At 40.2% G+C, this 15964-nt stretch overlaps 1 protein-coding gene across 1 annotated transcript in view; it reads right to left on the minus strand.

The window, feature by feature from the left end:
* LOC133076429 (phospholipid-transporting ATPase IB) overlaps positions 1–15964 on the minus strand; it is a 457024-nt gene that overhangs the window by 396258 nt on the left and 44802 nt on the right. The window contains exons 10-15 of the mRNA XM_061170962.1: positions 12757–12922; positions 11643–11770; positions 10701–10778; positions 8195–8283; positions 3164–3208; positions 633–708 (exon numbers count right to left, since the gene is read on the minus strand). Coding sequence (XP_061026945.1) covers positions 633–708; positions 3164–3208; positions 8195–8283; positions 10701–10778; positions 11643–11770; positions 12757–12922 — 582 coding nt within the window. The remainder of the gene's footprint in view (positions 1–632; positions 709–3163; positions 3209–8194; positions 8284–10700; positions 10779–11642; positions 11771–12756; positions 12923–15964) is intronic.

The following is a 15964-nucleotide window of genomic DNA, read 5'->3' on the forward strand; positions in this document are numbered from 1 at the left end:
TTAATTTGGCTTTAAATTAAGTTATGCAACGTGTTCACCACAAATTGATCACATCCCTAAAGCACTAACACTATATAAGTGAGGTCACATCTCTTCCCCAGACTCCAAAATGGCAACTTTCAAGACATTACACATATACATAAATGAAAGTGCATCACAATTTATTTAAAGTCCTAGAAGCGTGTATATGTTAATCCCAATCTCCTAATTTATCACTTTGCCCCATGTTTCCTCTTTGGTAACCATAAATTTGATTTCAAGATCTGTGCGTCTGCTTCTGTTTTGTAGATAAGTTCATGTGTATCGTTTTTTATTAGATTCCACATATAAGTGGCACCATATGTCTTTCTTTGTCTGACTTACTTCACTTAGTATGATAATCTCTACACACTACTATATATAAAAAAGATAACTAACAAGGACCTACCGTATAGCACAGGGAACTCTACTCAATACTCTGTAATAACCTACATGGGAAAAGAATCTGAAAAAGAGTGGATACCTGTATATGTGTAACTGATACACTTTGCTGTACATCTGAAATTAACATAACATACTGTAAATCCACTATACTCCAATAAACATACAAAAATAAAAAATAAGAAAGTTCTAGAAGCAAACGGCAGCCTTACATGATGATCCTCAATGTTCTTCAAGAGCCTGGGGTCATCAAAGTCACAGGAGTCACTAGGCGGAGGAGGTATCCGGCTGAAGAGAGAACAGAAGATACTTACTCAGCTCAAAAGTTCCTTCAAGATAACTCACACCTAGTAAGAATCTGTCTTCAGGAAGAACCACACCTAAAAAGCCTATAACTTTGTATTAAACTTTTAAAGATTTGAAATACTGGCTATGATTTCAAACCTCAAGGCAGTAAATCTTTAACCTGACTATAAACAAAATACAGATGGTCCCTGACTTACAATGTTTCGACTTAACAATTTTTCAACTTTACGATGGTGCAAAACTGATATGCATTCATTAGAAACCGTACTTCAAACTTTGAATTCTCATCATTCCCCAGGCTGGCGACACGTGGGACAACCCTCTCTCGTGATGCCGGGTGACACGTGCAGCCCCAGTCAGCCCCACCATCACGAGGGAGAACAACCCATACACGTACAACCACACTGGACCCAGACAGCCACTCTGCTTTTCACTTTCAGTACAGTATTCCATAAATTACATAAGATATTCAATGCTTTACTATGAAAAGGGCTGATACTGCCCAACGGTGGGCTAACGTTAAGTGTTCTGAGCACGCTGTAGGTAGGCTGGCCTAAGCTGTGATGTTTGGTAGGTTTGGCGTATTAAATGCACTTTTGAATTCTGATCTTTTCAACTTACGATGGGCTCGTTAGGACATAACTCCATTGTAAGTGGAGGAGGATCTGTAGTTACAAGGAGAAGAAAGAGATGCAAGGATGAACACCATGACTTTATCATTTCTGTTGGTCTCTGCATCTACCAGGGAGAACTCCCCAGAGTGCCTGCTCCAAGCATGTAGAATAAGAGGAACTGTGGCAATGTATCTATGCAGCCATTCATGGCCAGAGCTTGTATGTGAAAGAGAAAAAGGGGGCAAATAATTACAAAAAAGGAAACGTGACATGATGGCTCTGTGCCGTCACAATGAAGAGATACGAAGATCTGAGTACACTCCCTTCTTCGCCCCTTCCTGAAACCGTCTTCAGGACAAAGACAAGGGAAGACAAGATGACAGCAGAGCTGATATCAATCTGAACACTGAATAGATATCAGAGTTTAGTGCAGCAGAGAAAACAGAAACCAACAGCTTGCAAGGGGAAGCACCTAAAATGCAAGCTGCTGCCCCCAGCAGAACCCTGGTGAAAGCTGAGGACGTGGCAGCACGAGGTACCTGTGAGATAAAGGGAAGGTGGAAAACAGGACAGGCTCCAAATCCACCTGAGCAAGACTCAGTCTGCGAGAAACCTCCCTCATCCCAGGCAGCCAGGCACCTGAACCTCTGCACCCAGAATGAAATGAAGGTCTATCCTCCAGAGAGCCTAAACCAGAGTAGCCCTGGACCCAGAAACACTGAGCACACAGGTGGGTAGGATAGAGCATCCTCCCTAAACCGGAGTTTTAAGTGAAACACTGTATACATTGAAAGGTATGATCAACAACCCTCTGCCTCCACTCAGCTCCCATAACAGCTTCAGCCAGATTTACAGCCCTTGGCAGGAAACTGGAGGTCTTCTTGCGAGAAGATGACTGATCGGCTCAAAAGAAAGACACACAGATGCTAACATCAGAGATCCTCTAACAAAACAGTCCTGGCTGATCATTCCACAGGGAAGACAGACAATCATCAACCACACTGTCCTCCCTACATACATGGCCCTAGCAATCAGCTTTCTTAGTGTAAAAATCTTAAAACGTTAGCAGACAACACCACTAGTCTTAAAGGAAATGCAAATCAAAACCACAATGCACAGCCATTGGGATGGCTATTATATACATAAAAAAGACAAATGCCATACCACTTCACAGCCATTGGGATGGCTACTATATATATGAAAGACAAACAGAAATTAACAAGTGTTATGAGGATGTGGGAAAATTGTGCATTACCAGCGGGAATGTAAAATGGTAGAACTGCTATGAAAAATAGTTTGGTGGTTCCTCAAAAACTTAAACATGGAATTACCACATGACCCAGCAATTCCACTTTCAGGCATAATCCCAAAATATATAAGAGCAGAAACTCAGATACTTGTACATCAATGTTCATAGAAGCATTATTCACAATAGCCAAAAGATGGAAATAACCCAAATGCCCATCAACAGATGAATTAATAAACAAAATGTGGTATATACATATATGGAATATTACTCAGCCTTTAAAAGAAATGAAATTCTGATACATGTTACAACATGTATGGTACAACCTTGAAGATATTATTCTAAGAAGTGGAAAGTGAGTGGATACATCAGACCGATAGCTGGATATTTTTGTTAAAGCCTTGTAGTACCACTGGGCTTTTAAAACCATATTCATGTTTCAATTTTATTCTGGTTCTCTCTTGAAATAACATATATGCAACTTTTATTTTCAAAATATTCAAGTGAGAAGTGCCAATATAAAATTGTTCCAAAGCCTTTCCCACTAAAGTGTCAAGAACTGTTAAAATCTACTTACCAGAAATCATCTGATGATGGTTCCCTTGTCAATTCTGGAAAATGACTGACAGAGAGAGAGAAAGAGAATGGTTACAAAACTGTGATCAAAAACACAGGTATTCACACAAAGAACAAGCTCCAGCATAGATCATACGTTAGGCCCCAAACAAGTCTTAGTAAATTCAAGAAGACTGAAATATCAAGCATCTTTTCCTACCACAAGGGTATGAAACTGGAACTCAATTACCAAAAAATGGAAGACTCACAAATATGTGTAGATTAGACAACATGTGACTGAGCAACCAATGGATCAATGAAGAAATCAAACATGTAATCAAAAAATACCTAGACACAAATGAAAATGGAAATACAACATACCAAAACTTACAGGATGCAGCAAAAGCAGTTCTGAGAAGTCCATAGCAATAAATGCCTACCTCAAGAAACAAAAAAAAATCTCAAATAAACAACCTAACATTATACCTAAAAGAACTAGAAAAGAACAAATGAAACTCAACATTAGAAGGAAGGAAATAAAGATTAAAGCAGAAATAAATGAAAGAGACTCAAAAGTCAATAGAAAAAAAAAAAACAACCATGAAACTAAAAGCTGGTTCTTCAAAAGATAAAGTTAAGAACACCTGGGACTTCCCTAGTGGCTCAGTGGATAAGAATCCACCTGCCAATGCAGGGGACACAGGTTCGAGCCCTGGTCCAGGAAGATCCCACATGCCACGGAGCAACTAAGCCCGTGCGCCACAACTGCTGAGCCTGCACTCTAGAGCCCACAAGGCCTAGAGTCCGAGCTCCGCAACGGGAGAAGCCACAGCAATGAGAAGCCCGCGCACTGCAACGAAGAGTAGCCCCCCCTCACCACAACAAGAGAAAGCCCACGCGCAGCAACAAAGACCCAATGCAGCCAAAAATAAATAAATAAATTTATATATAAAAAAGAAAAAGTTAAGAAACCTTTAGCTAGACTCACCAAGAAAAAAAAGAGAGGACTCAATCAGAAATGAAAGAGAAGACATTACAACTGACACCACAGAAATCAAAGGATCGTAGTAAGAGACTACTATGAACAATTATATGCCAACAAGTTTGACAGCCTAGAAGAAACAGATAAATTCCTAGTAACATACAACCTACCAAGACTGAATCATGAAGAAACAGAAAATCTGAACATACTGATTACTAGTAAAGAGATTGAATCAGTAATCAAAAACCTCCCAACAAAAGTCTGGGACCAGAAGCCTTCACTAGCAAATTCTACCAAACATTCAAAGAAGAATTAGTACCAATCATTTTCAACCTCTTCCAAAAAATAGAAGAGGGGGGAACACTTCCAACTCATTTTACAAGGCCAGCATTGCCCCGATACCAGAACCAGAAAGAACACCACAAGAAAAGAAAACTACAGGTCAATATATCTGAAGAACATAGATACAAAAATCCTCAGCAAGATACTAGCAAACCAAATTCAACAATACACTGAAAGGATCATACACAATGATCAAGTGGGGTTTATTCCAGGGATGCAAGATTGATTTAATATCTGCAAATCAATATGACAACACCACATTAACTAAATGAAGGATAAAATCATATAATCACCTCAACAGATGCAGAAAAATCATGATAAAATTCAACATTCATATATGATAAAAAAAAAATACTCTCAGCACAATGGGTATAGAGGAAATGCACCCCAATATAATAAAGACCATATATGACAAGCCCACAGTTAACATTATACTCAACAGTGAAAAACTGAAAGATTTTCCTCTAAGATCAGGAACAAGACAAAGATGCCCACTCTTGTTATATTTTTTTTCAACATAGTATTAGAAGTCCTAGCCAGAGCAATTAGGAAAGAAAAAGAAGTAAAAGGCATCTAAATAGGAAAGGAAGAAGTAAAACTGTCACTATTTGCAGATGACATGATATTATATATAGAAAATCCTAAAAGATTCCACCAACAATCTGTTAGAACTAAACAAATTCAGTAAAGTTGCAGGATACAAAATCAGTATACAAAAATCTGTTGCATTTCTATATATTAATAAAGAATTAACAGAGAAAAATTTTTTTTAAAAATCCCATTTACGGGGCTTCCCTGGTGGTGCAGTGGTTAAGGATCCACTTGCCAATGCAAGGGACACGGGTTTGAACCCTGGTCCGGGAAGATCGCACATGCCGCAGAACAACTAAGCCCGTGTGCCACAACTACTGAGCCTGCGCTCTAGAGCCTGTGAGCCACAACTACTGAAACCTGTGAGCCTAGAGCCTGTGCTCCACAACAAGAGAAGCCACCACAATGAGAAGCCCACGCACTGCAACTAAGAGTAGCCACCTCTCTCTGCAAGTAGAGAAAGCCTGTGTGTAGCAACGAAGACCCAACGCAGCCAAAAATAAAAATAAATAAATAAAAATTATTTTAAATCTCATTTACAACTGCATCAAAAAGAATAAAATACCTAGGAGTAAATTCAACCAAGGAGATTAAAGACCTATACACTGAAAACTGTAATACGTTAAGAAGTTTTAAAGACACAAGTAAATGGAAAGATATTCCATGCTCATGGATTGGAAGAATTAATAATGCTAAAACGTCCACACTACCCAAAGCAATCTACAGACTCAATGCAATCCGTATCAAAATTCCAATGGCACTTTTCACAGAAATAGAATAAACAATCCTAAAATTTATACAGACCCACAAAAGAGGCCGATTTGCCAAAACAATCTTGAGAAATAAGAACATAGCTGGATGCATCATGTGCCCTAATTTAAAACTATATTACAGAGCTATAGTAGTCCAAACAGTATGGTACTGGAATAACAACAGATACATAGCTCTATGGAACAGAACAACGAGCCCAGAAACAAACCCATGCATATATGATCAATTAATTTATGACAAAGGAGCCAAGAATATACAATGGGAAAGGACAGTCTCTTCAATAAATGGTGTTGGGAAAACTGGACAACCACATGCAAAAGAATGAAACTGTACTATTATCTTACACCATACACAAAAACTAACTCAAAATGGATTAAAGACTTGAATGTAAGAGCTGAAACCGTCAAACTCCTAGAAGAATACATAGGTGATAAGCTCCTTGATACTGGTCTTGGTGATGACTTTTTGGATCTGACACCAAAAGCAAAGTAAAAATAAAGAAGTGGGACCACATCAAACTAAAAAGCTTCTGCACAGCACAGGAAACCATCAACAAAATGAAAAGGCAACCCACCAAATGGGAAAAAATATTTGCTCCCATTATAAATTAGAAATTATAAAGCTGATAAGGGGTTAATATCTAAAATACATAAAGAACTCATACAACTCAATAGCAAAAAAAAAATCCAATTTAAAAATGGGCAGAGGTTCTGAATAGACATTTTTCCAAAGAACATATACAGCAGGCCAACAGGTACATGAAAAGGTGCTCAACATCACTGATCATCAGGGAAATTCAAATCAAAACCTCACACCTGTTAGAATGGCTATTACCAAAAAAAAAAAACAAGAAATAAATGTTGACAAGGATGTGGAGAAAAGAGAACCCTTGTGCACTGTTGGTGGGAATGTAAACTGGTACAGCCACTATGGAAAACAGTATGGCGTTTCCTCAAAAATTAAAAATAGAACTATCATATGACCCAGCAATTCTACTTCTGGGTATATATCTGAAGAAAACAAAAACAGTATCTCTAAAAGATATATATGCACCCCCATGTCCACTGCAGCATTATTTACAATAGCCAAGACATGGAAACAACCTGAGTGTCCATCGATGAGTGAATGAATAAAGAAAATGGTATATATGCAATGGAATACTATTCAGCCATAAAAAAGAATGAAACCTTGCCATTTTCAACAACATGGATGGACCGTGAGGGCATTATGCTAAGGAAATAAGTCAGACAGAGAAAGACAAATACTGTATGATTTCACTTATATGTAGAATCTAAAAACAAACAAAAAAAAACAAGCTCAAAGATAAAGAAAACAGATTGGTAATTGCCAGATGCAGGGATGGGGGTGGGTGAAATGGGTGAAGGGGGTCAAAAGGTACAAACTTCCAGGTATAAAATAAATAAGGCATGGGGATGTAACATACAGCATGGTGACTACTGTTAATAATGGTCTATTACAGGGACTTCCCTGGTGGCACAGTGGTTAAGAATCCGCCTGCCAACGCAGGGGACACGGGTTCGAGCCCTGGTCCGAGAAGATCCCACATGCTGTGGAGTAACTAAGCCCATGCCCCACAACTATTGAGCCTGTGCTCTAGAGCCCACGAGCTACAACTACTGAGCCCGCGTGCCACCACTACTGAAGCCCATTGCCTAGAGCCCGTGCTCTGCAACAAGAGAAGCCACCGCAATGAGAAGCCCGTGCACTGCAACGAAGAGTTGCCCCTGCTCGCCGCAACTAGAGAAAGCCCATGTACAGCAACAAAGACCCAACGCAGCCAAAAATAAATAAATAAATACATTTATAATTTTTTTTAAAACTGTTAAAATTTTTTTTAAAAATGTTCTATTGCAAACTTGAAAATTGCCAGGAGGGTAAATCTTAAAAATTCCATCACAAGAAAAAAAGAATTTCTAATTATGTATGCCGACAAGTTAACCAGATTTACTGTGGTGATTGTTTTGCAATATATACAAATATCAAATCATTATGTTGTACACCTAAAACCAATATAACTTTACATGTCTATTATACCTCAATTTTAAAAAAAAAGGCATTCAGATCAAAACATGAGTAAGAAATGTATAATTATTAGATTAGAAATATATAGATTCCTTGAGATTTCTCACTAGGTTAGTATTTGCAGAAATAAACCATGTTTTAACTGGTCTAAATTGGGACCCATTCAGTTTTAAACACCGTCAGCAGTAATTACACATCTAAATCCCTTATAAATGTCCTTTCAAAGTATCAGAAAGTCAAGGTATTTGACTAAGCAGCTAAAAATAAACTTATTTTGTTGGAAGAATACAAATAAAATTTTCAGAAAGTGATCAAGACACTCACCCATAGGTTACCCCAGCAATGCTACACTTCTTGAAGTTCATGATATTGCATGTAAGAGTTCCAGTTTTGTCAGAAAACAGGTATTTTACCTAAATGAGAGAAAAGGAAAAAACATACACCAAGAATGTAAGAGACCAACAAATGAAGTCTTTTCTTCTGTGTTTTTCAAAATCTGTATTAGTTTTCAAAGGTAAATTCCCTATGTATTATTATAAAATTAATATATTTTAATGCTTAGGCCACTTAAAAACCATTTCAATAACCAATTCTAGAGTCCAATTGTGTGGAAATGTACAAAGGAGGCTTCAGTAACAGCTCTGGATCCATTTCAGATCTGTAAGCACCAAGTCCTGCCACTAGGCATCTCAATGACACTTATACAGAATTCGTTCTTGTGTCCAATATGTCAAGACAACAAGCTCAGACTTTGGCAACCACAATATATTTCTTTCTCAGACTCCATCCCCTAGTTGGACTAAGAAGGCATATCCTGAAACAGCACAGAACAAACACGAAGCCTCTCCATCACGATCACAGTGAGGTTACATGAAGGCAGCTTGGAACTGCTACAGATTATATAACTTTCCAAGGCACGAAGTTTTACACATTTAACACACTAAGCTCTCAATATACAAAGGTGAAAAGAGAAATTCCTGTGGAGGTTAATAAGCAAACCATTTTGACATGATTGACTGCAAAAGAGATGAACCCAAATGCACGCGTGCTGTGTGAGTTCTGTCCTCCCGGGTGGATGCTGTGAGGGGGAGGGGGAGAAAGGACTCAGGACCACAAAGGAAGAGAGTCCAGGTCAGGCTCTGGATACTAACCAGCCATGTGGGCTCAGGAAAAGTCACCTCACCCTGCTTGGACTCAATTTCCATGTCTATGAAATAAAAGGTTTGGCCAGAAGATAAGTAACATCATTCTATGTGTAACTTTCTGGGAAATTACATCATGGATTGGTGAGAGGGAGTAATCAACAGAATTGTCTCCAAGAAAGATTCCAGTTTCTCAGGGATTTTCTAAAGAGGGGTCATGATCGCGGCAGGATGTGAGATAGACTCCAGTGATCCCCAAGAACTGTTCTAGGGAAGCCACATTGCACTGTTTTGTAGAAGAGAGATTAATAACATGAATTGTGTACTGTACTTTTTCTTACTGATACAATATAAGCAAATACACTGAGAATTATTTTTGAAGCAATTCAACGCCCTTTAAGTAAAGAAAGATTATTAATGATCCTAAAGAAGTCAAATAGTACCTAGAAATATGAAATCAGTACACTATGGGTAATGAATGCTTTAACTATAAATAATAAGTTTTTATATAAGTTTTATATGCAGTAAGTCTAGGGGTACAAAAAGCTCAGTAGGATCAGCCTTTCAATAAGCAGTATTTCTTTCTGCCTCTTTCTTTAAAAATTTAAAGATTATATCAAAATATTTTAAAATGACAATTTTATAATAAGGAATTATTAGCATTTTCTATCCTTGTGTCTATTGAACATTAAGTTATCCTTTAAGTTGCAACTCAAAACTAACTCTCCCATGCAAACTTTCCCTATTCCCAATTAGGATGAACTATTTCATCCTGGGTGCTTGAGTACGTTGAATCCTTCAATCATCCAGGTCCAGTTCAACGGCATCTGAGAACACAGTTATACTAAGCCTTGTGCTAAAATGACAGAGGCGACCAAAGACCGTGTCTCAGGCACATCCACACCCCTGAATGGGCTCAAAAGTCCCAGGATGGAAACGGACATGTATTACTACCACACCTCTTACTTTACTGTATTTATGTTTGGAAAAATTGTTATGGAAACATTGAAGAGAGATAAATTAACTTTCCTGGAAGTCTGGAGAAGGCTTCAAATAGGAGGTAAATTTCATCTGATACATATATCGCACTCACCTCATGGGGTTGTTGGGAGGTTCATATAAGATTTATAAGATGAAATTATAATCTGTAATTGCAATGCATTCAAAAGAGGTATTCCTTGTGGTGATTTCAACAGAAGATGAAGACATAATGCATCAGTAAAGGCAGTAGGGGTTTAAGGGTGATGGTGGGAAAGAAACCGGTTCCCTGAAATATTCCAGAGATAAAACCTGGAACACGCGAGAGACTGTATGGATTTATGTCCTTCAAATCAGCCCTCACATATTTTGTAAGGTTACCCAATATCCGAGGATCTTAACCATTATTTTCCCTTTACTTGCCCCTGACTAACAATTTTAAGAGTCCAAAGTAAGGTTGTACTGTATTTTTTGCACTAAATTTGTCACAGGTACCTTCCAGGTGATAAGATGTACCCATGCCTCAAAAAGTAACTCAAAATCAATTAACATTTGTATTTAATAATACCTCCAAGTACTACAGAGCTCTTTTAGACATCAAAACCACCTTCATGGAGAATTATTTTTGCAAAATCTCTCCATGGTTCTTCCAACATTTGTCTGCCACCGTGTTCATACACGGTTCCCAAAGTCCCCAAAGAGGCTCTCACCTGCCCAAGCTCTTCATTAAGGTTTGATGTCCTGGCCATGGCAGGAGTGTCATTTCCTAGATAATACATATCTGTGTCCTGAGAGAGAGAAGGGGGGGCACTTCAGAAATTATGTACCATCGATTCCCCATTTAAATTAAGAAGAAACTAAAAACATATAACTCAATATAAATGTTAACTTCTAATCTGGGGGTGAAAATACAGTGTCTATTAGTGTAGAGAAACACTGAGATACAGAGGAAAACATGGTATTTATTTATATCTAGATGATTTGGCTTCAAGATGATCATCTCTCCTGACCTAGACTAACTCACACTTCTGAGTTTAGCTAATACCTCATTCACAGGATTGTTGTGAAGCTCAAATAAAAAATGCACATCAAAGTGTCTGGTCTCCAAATCCTGGCTGCTGAGGTCTGGTGCTTAATGGCCACGGCAGTTCCTTGAAAATTCCACCTCGACTCTTGCAATAGAATCCAAATTTACTGTCACCATGAATTTTGACAGACAGGGGACACTTAAGTAGACACACCTAAGAGAACGTTACTTCAGCACTAAGGAGACTTTAAAGCATGAAGAGCTGCAGCCACTTCATCCCCCCTCACCAGAAGACGACAGGCACCACTTCATCCCCCCTCACCAGAAGACAGGGACCTGCTATACATTCTGCTCTGTTTTTCCACTGATGCTCCTGAAAGCCCCTGCCCTGCCCATTTCACAGCCCAAGAAGATAAGACGTTAGGTGACTAGTCACAGATACCACTGGCTCAGGGACAGCCTTGCCCATTCTCTAGGCAGTTAAACTCCCAGACTGAATCGTAAATCAACGACGTTCTTCCTTTTCTGGGAGCTCAATTCCATCACTGAGGCTCCAAGAGGGTATTAGGAAACGGCAGCTGACACGTCCCCAGCACCTCAGCTTCCAGCCAGGTGTGACACTCACCCAGTTTATGAAGAGGGCTTGTGTGTACTTCACAACCTCGAGGGTCACCAGCAGACTGATGGGAATCAGATTGTTGTACAAGATGATGAACGTCAACAAGTTATATCCAAAATTGTCTGAGCTCGTGTCTGTGGAAGAAAACCGAAATATCTGCATAGCTTAATCTCTGTTCAGTTTCCTTGTACTTTATGATGTTTGAATTCTTCTGAAAGATGTTCCCAAAAAAGTTTACTGGCTTAAGTATACATTTAGAGATTCAAGTTAAAATAGTTACTGAGCACCTACTCTGTGGCATGAACTGTGGATACAGAGACTGTGATGCCACAATTCCTTCCAACAGAGAGCTGGCTTCCAAGAGGAGGCTGCGGGGCAGGGGAGTGAGCGGAAGCAAGCATCCCCGCAACGTGACCGTGCAGCAGGGTACACGGACTAACAAGGCCTTCACAGGGCACTGAGGAAACCAAGGCACGAGGGTTTTGATGCGGAGGCCCAGTCACTGAAGGCCACCCAGAAGAACAGAGGCGTCAGACAAGTCCTGGAGGATAGAGAGAGGGCAGCTAACTAAAAAGGATGCAGAAAAAAGGACAGGGGATTTCCCTGGTGGCACAGGGGTTAAGAATCCGCCTGCCAATGCAGGGGACGTGGGTTCGAGCCCTGGTCCAGGAAGATCCCACATGCCGTGGAGCAACTAAGCCCGTGAGCCACAACTACTGAGCCTGTGCTCTAGAACCCGCGAGCCACAACTACTGAAGCCCGCGCGCTCAGAGCCCGTGCTCCGCAACAAGAGAAGCCACCGCAATGAGAAGCCCGCGCACCGCAACGAAGAGTAGCCCCCGCTCGCTGTAAATAGAGAAAGCCCACGCTCAGCAATGAAGACCCAATGCAGCCAAAAATAAAATAAATAAAATAAATAAAATTTTAAAAAAATCATCTGAATATAAAATGATCCCCAAATGTGTCCACCTTCACTGCATCATGCGACTCATCTTTAGGTTCTTGAAGGGCGGGCATTGTCTACAACAGCCAAAGGGCAGAGAAGGAGGGCACAGCCCGCACACGTACATCACACTTGGAAGGATGGTCAGCTTCAAGAAGGAGCCCGTCCGTCACTTACCCATCTTCTTGATGTACCAGTTCTTTCCTCCTTGAGACCCATTCCAGTACAGGGCTCCCACCGAGCTCACCAAGGCCATGACCAGGAGGATGCCAAACAGTACCAGGATCTGCACATTAGTTACTTTCTCAACATTCGACCTCTTGAGAGGTGCTTTGGTGGAATTCTGCACGAGAGCATTTAAAGCCAGTAAGGGTCACAGAACAAACTTGGGGGCAAAGAGTAGGGAGAAAAGGAGGTAAGTCAACCAAATTCAACAAATAAAAAGTAAAAGACTATTTTTTTTGTCAAATAACCAATGAGATTTAAAAGTGTGCTATGCTCCTGAATCAACAGCTAGTTTTAAATAAAGAAGAACCCAGAAGACACATTCTATCATTTTAAAAGGGCACATTTCAACTCTGCATGATTCAGTCTCTACTTCTTACAATTACATGTTAGCATAAAATTAGCTACGTTCACGATCTTAGAATACAGGTTCCAAATCATTTAAGCCCAGTTTAAAAGAAATCAGGCCGCTGCTAATTCAAGAGAAACAAAGATTCCACATCACAAAAATCTAGAATCTTCAAAGTAATAACGTAGCTCTATAATTAACAAAGAGCTATTTTAAGCCCAGCAGGTCAAAATTTGAGAAAAGACATACACAAACACACACACATCAATAATGCAAAATAGAACAATAGGTGTCAAAATAAACGGATGGACGAAGAGTTCATTTGGGAAACTGTGAACAAGAAACAAGCAAGAAGAGCCGGGAAAGCTCTGGTGGCCAGTAGAAATCTGAACGGGGTCCTAAACCACAAACAGAATGTGGGCAGGAAGCTACAACAAAAGTGGAAAGACAGCCCAGCCATCTGTAAATGCTCATGGCCTGCTTTCTCACTGCCGGTGGGGAAACCAGCCCAGCTAGAGAATAAGCCAGTGTCGGGAGTGAGTCCAGAAAGATTCATTAAAACCAGATTCAAGGACCACTGCACATCAGGTTTGGAACTATATCCCCTCAGCAGTGGAAAAGTCAATAGAACTGTTTGCCCTGGACAGTTATTCACTTGAAGTCATTTTATTAAAAAAATTTCTGAAGGCAGTGGTGGTGGGCAGAATAACTCCCCTCCTCAATGACATCCAGGTCCTAATACCTGGACCAATGAATATGTTACTTTATACGGCAAAGGGGCTTTTCTGGTGTGATTAAATTAATGCCCTTGACTTGGGGAGATTAACTTGAATTATTCAAAAGGGCCCGATTTAATCACATAGGTCTTTAAAAGCAGAAAAAGAAGAGATCCTTTCCCAGTTACGGTCAGAGGGAGACATGAGTACAGACAAAGGGCCAAAGAGATCCAGCACTGAGGTTCTGAAGACAGAGGAGGGGTGGTCATAAACCAAGGAACTCGGGCAGCCTCTAGAAGGCTGGAAAAGGCAAGGAATGGAGTCTCCTCTAGAACCTCCTAGAACGTTCTAAAAAGGAAGGCTGCCTGGCTGACATCATGATGTGGGTGAGACCCAGAGAAGGCTTCTGAACTACAGAACTGTAACCTAAGAGCTTCGTGTTGCTTTAAGCCACTACGTTTGTGTGATTTGTTGTGGCAGCGACAGGAAACTAACACATAACACCGCAGATGGTAACAACCCCTTCCTGGAGGAGGACAGACCCTGGACTAGATCAGAAGCCAGGAGTGGACGGGGGAGATGGCGGGAGCTCCAGGCCACAGTCTCCGTCCACAAGTCACGAGCCTTGTCCCTTTACAGGCAATACTGATACGCAAGATCAGGCGATCTGAATACTTGCAGGGCACTGACTGGCCGTGAAAAATGGTGCCTTGGGCCAGACCTGAGTTAGCACTCTCCCCTTACTCTTCCCAACCCATCTGGTCCCTAACAGAGCTAGGATGAACATGTCTCTGAATATAATGATACAAGTAAAGTCACAACATGAAAACAAAATCGAGATGAAAATGAGCGGCAATTCTTTCCTACATTCCATCGAGAAGCTCATACCACAAGGTGGCTGAAACTTATCTGAATTCTATCCCCAAACCCAGGATTGCTGCGACCATGACCATGGCTTTCTGCGGGGGTGGGGAGTCGGGGACTTCCAATGCTGGCGATTTTGCAGCCCTGTAAGTATCTAAACAGCATGGCAGCATTTCCTTTGCATATACTCTTTTTCCCACTTCACTTTAAGTCCCTGAATTATCTGTCCTTTAAAGACTTTTAAAAATATTCCTCTAGAATCTAAATAGAAATCCATCAGTAAAGGACAACTTATCAATCAAATATCATCTCAAGGTCGATGGGGTCGACACATCACCTTTGGCCTCACGGCAAGAGCCAGAAGACCAGTTTCAAGACTGCCTACCCCAATCTCTTAAAAGCTAATCTTATTTTTAATAAACATTCGTTGGAGGCACAAGCAGAAAAAAATTTACAATGAACGTTATTTCTATGACTCCATGAGTTTACTGACTTTTGACCTTTCCCCGTGGTTGAATCCTGGCCAGTTAATAGGATTAAGAAAAGTTATGTTTCATCCAATACAAGAGCAACAATCCAACACTTCAGGCTTCAGCCCATGCACTTAGGAAAGCCAAGCTCTAGCTACTCACCCCCAGCTCCTGAGCATTCCACCTTGCAGTGATGAGCTTATAATGGCAAATTCCTACTAGCATTATAAGTTCTTCTCCAAAATCCTTCGAAAATACTACTTTTGAATAATGGAGTTCGAAATAGACCAAAATGTCAGATTTTGAAAAAGCTTAAATCTGGCCTGAATTTTTACACATTTGATTCCCTTCTAAGAAAGCAGTCATCAGACTACTAGTTAAGACAAGGACTCGGGAGCCAGACTGCCTGGGTTGGAATCCCAGCTCTCTCTTACTGGGTATGTAACTTTGCTAACTTACTGAGAGATGCCTCAGTGTACTCATCTAGAAAACGAAAACAAAAATAGTATCTTCCTCATAGGGCCGTTGTGAGGAATCAATGAGTTAATACATGAGAATTTCTTGGAGCAATGCATGGGGCACTGTTTGCTGGAATTACTGTGATAATCTCTCTTTCCCATTAAATCAGCCAACAGAAACATCAGACATTGAAATATTTCTGCATGTAACTACACTCAACATGAAATGAGGGAACTTTGAAGTAGAAGAGTAGAAGGCATTGAGGTGAGAGTTTAAAAAACAAAAAAGTAGAACCCTAAAGC

This window comes from Eubalaena glacialis, chromosome 16 (assembly GCF_028564815.1).
Source record: "Eubalaena glacialis isolate mEubGla1 chromosome 16, mEubGla1.1.hap2.+ XY, whole genome shotgun sequence".
Classification (NCBI taxonomy): Eukaryota; Metazoa; Chordata; class Mammalia; order Artiodactyla; family Balaenidae; genus Eubalaena; species Eubalaena glacialis.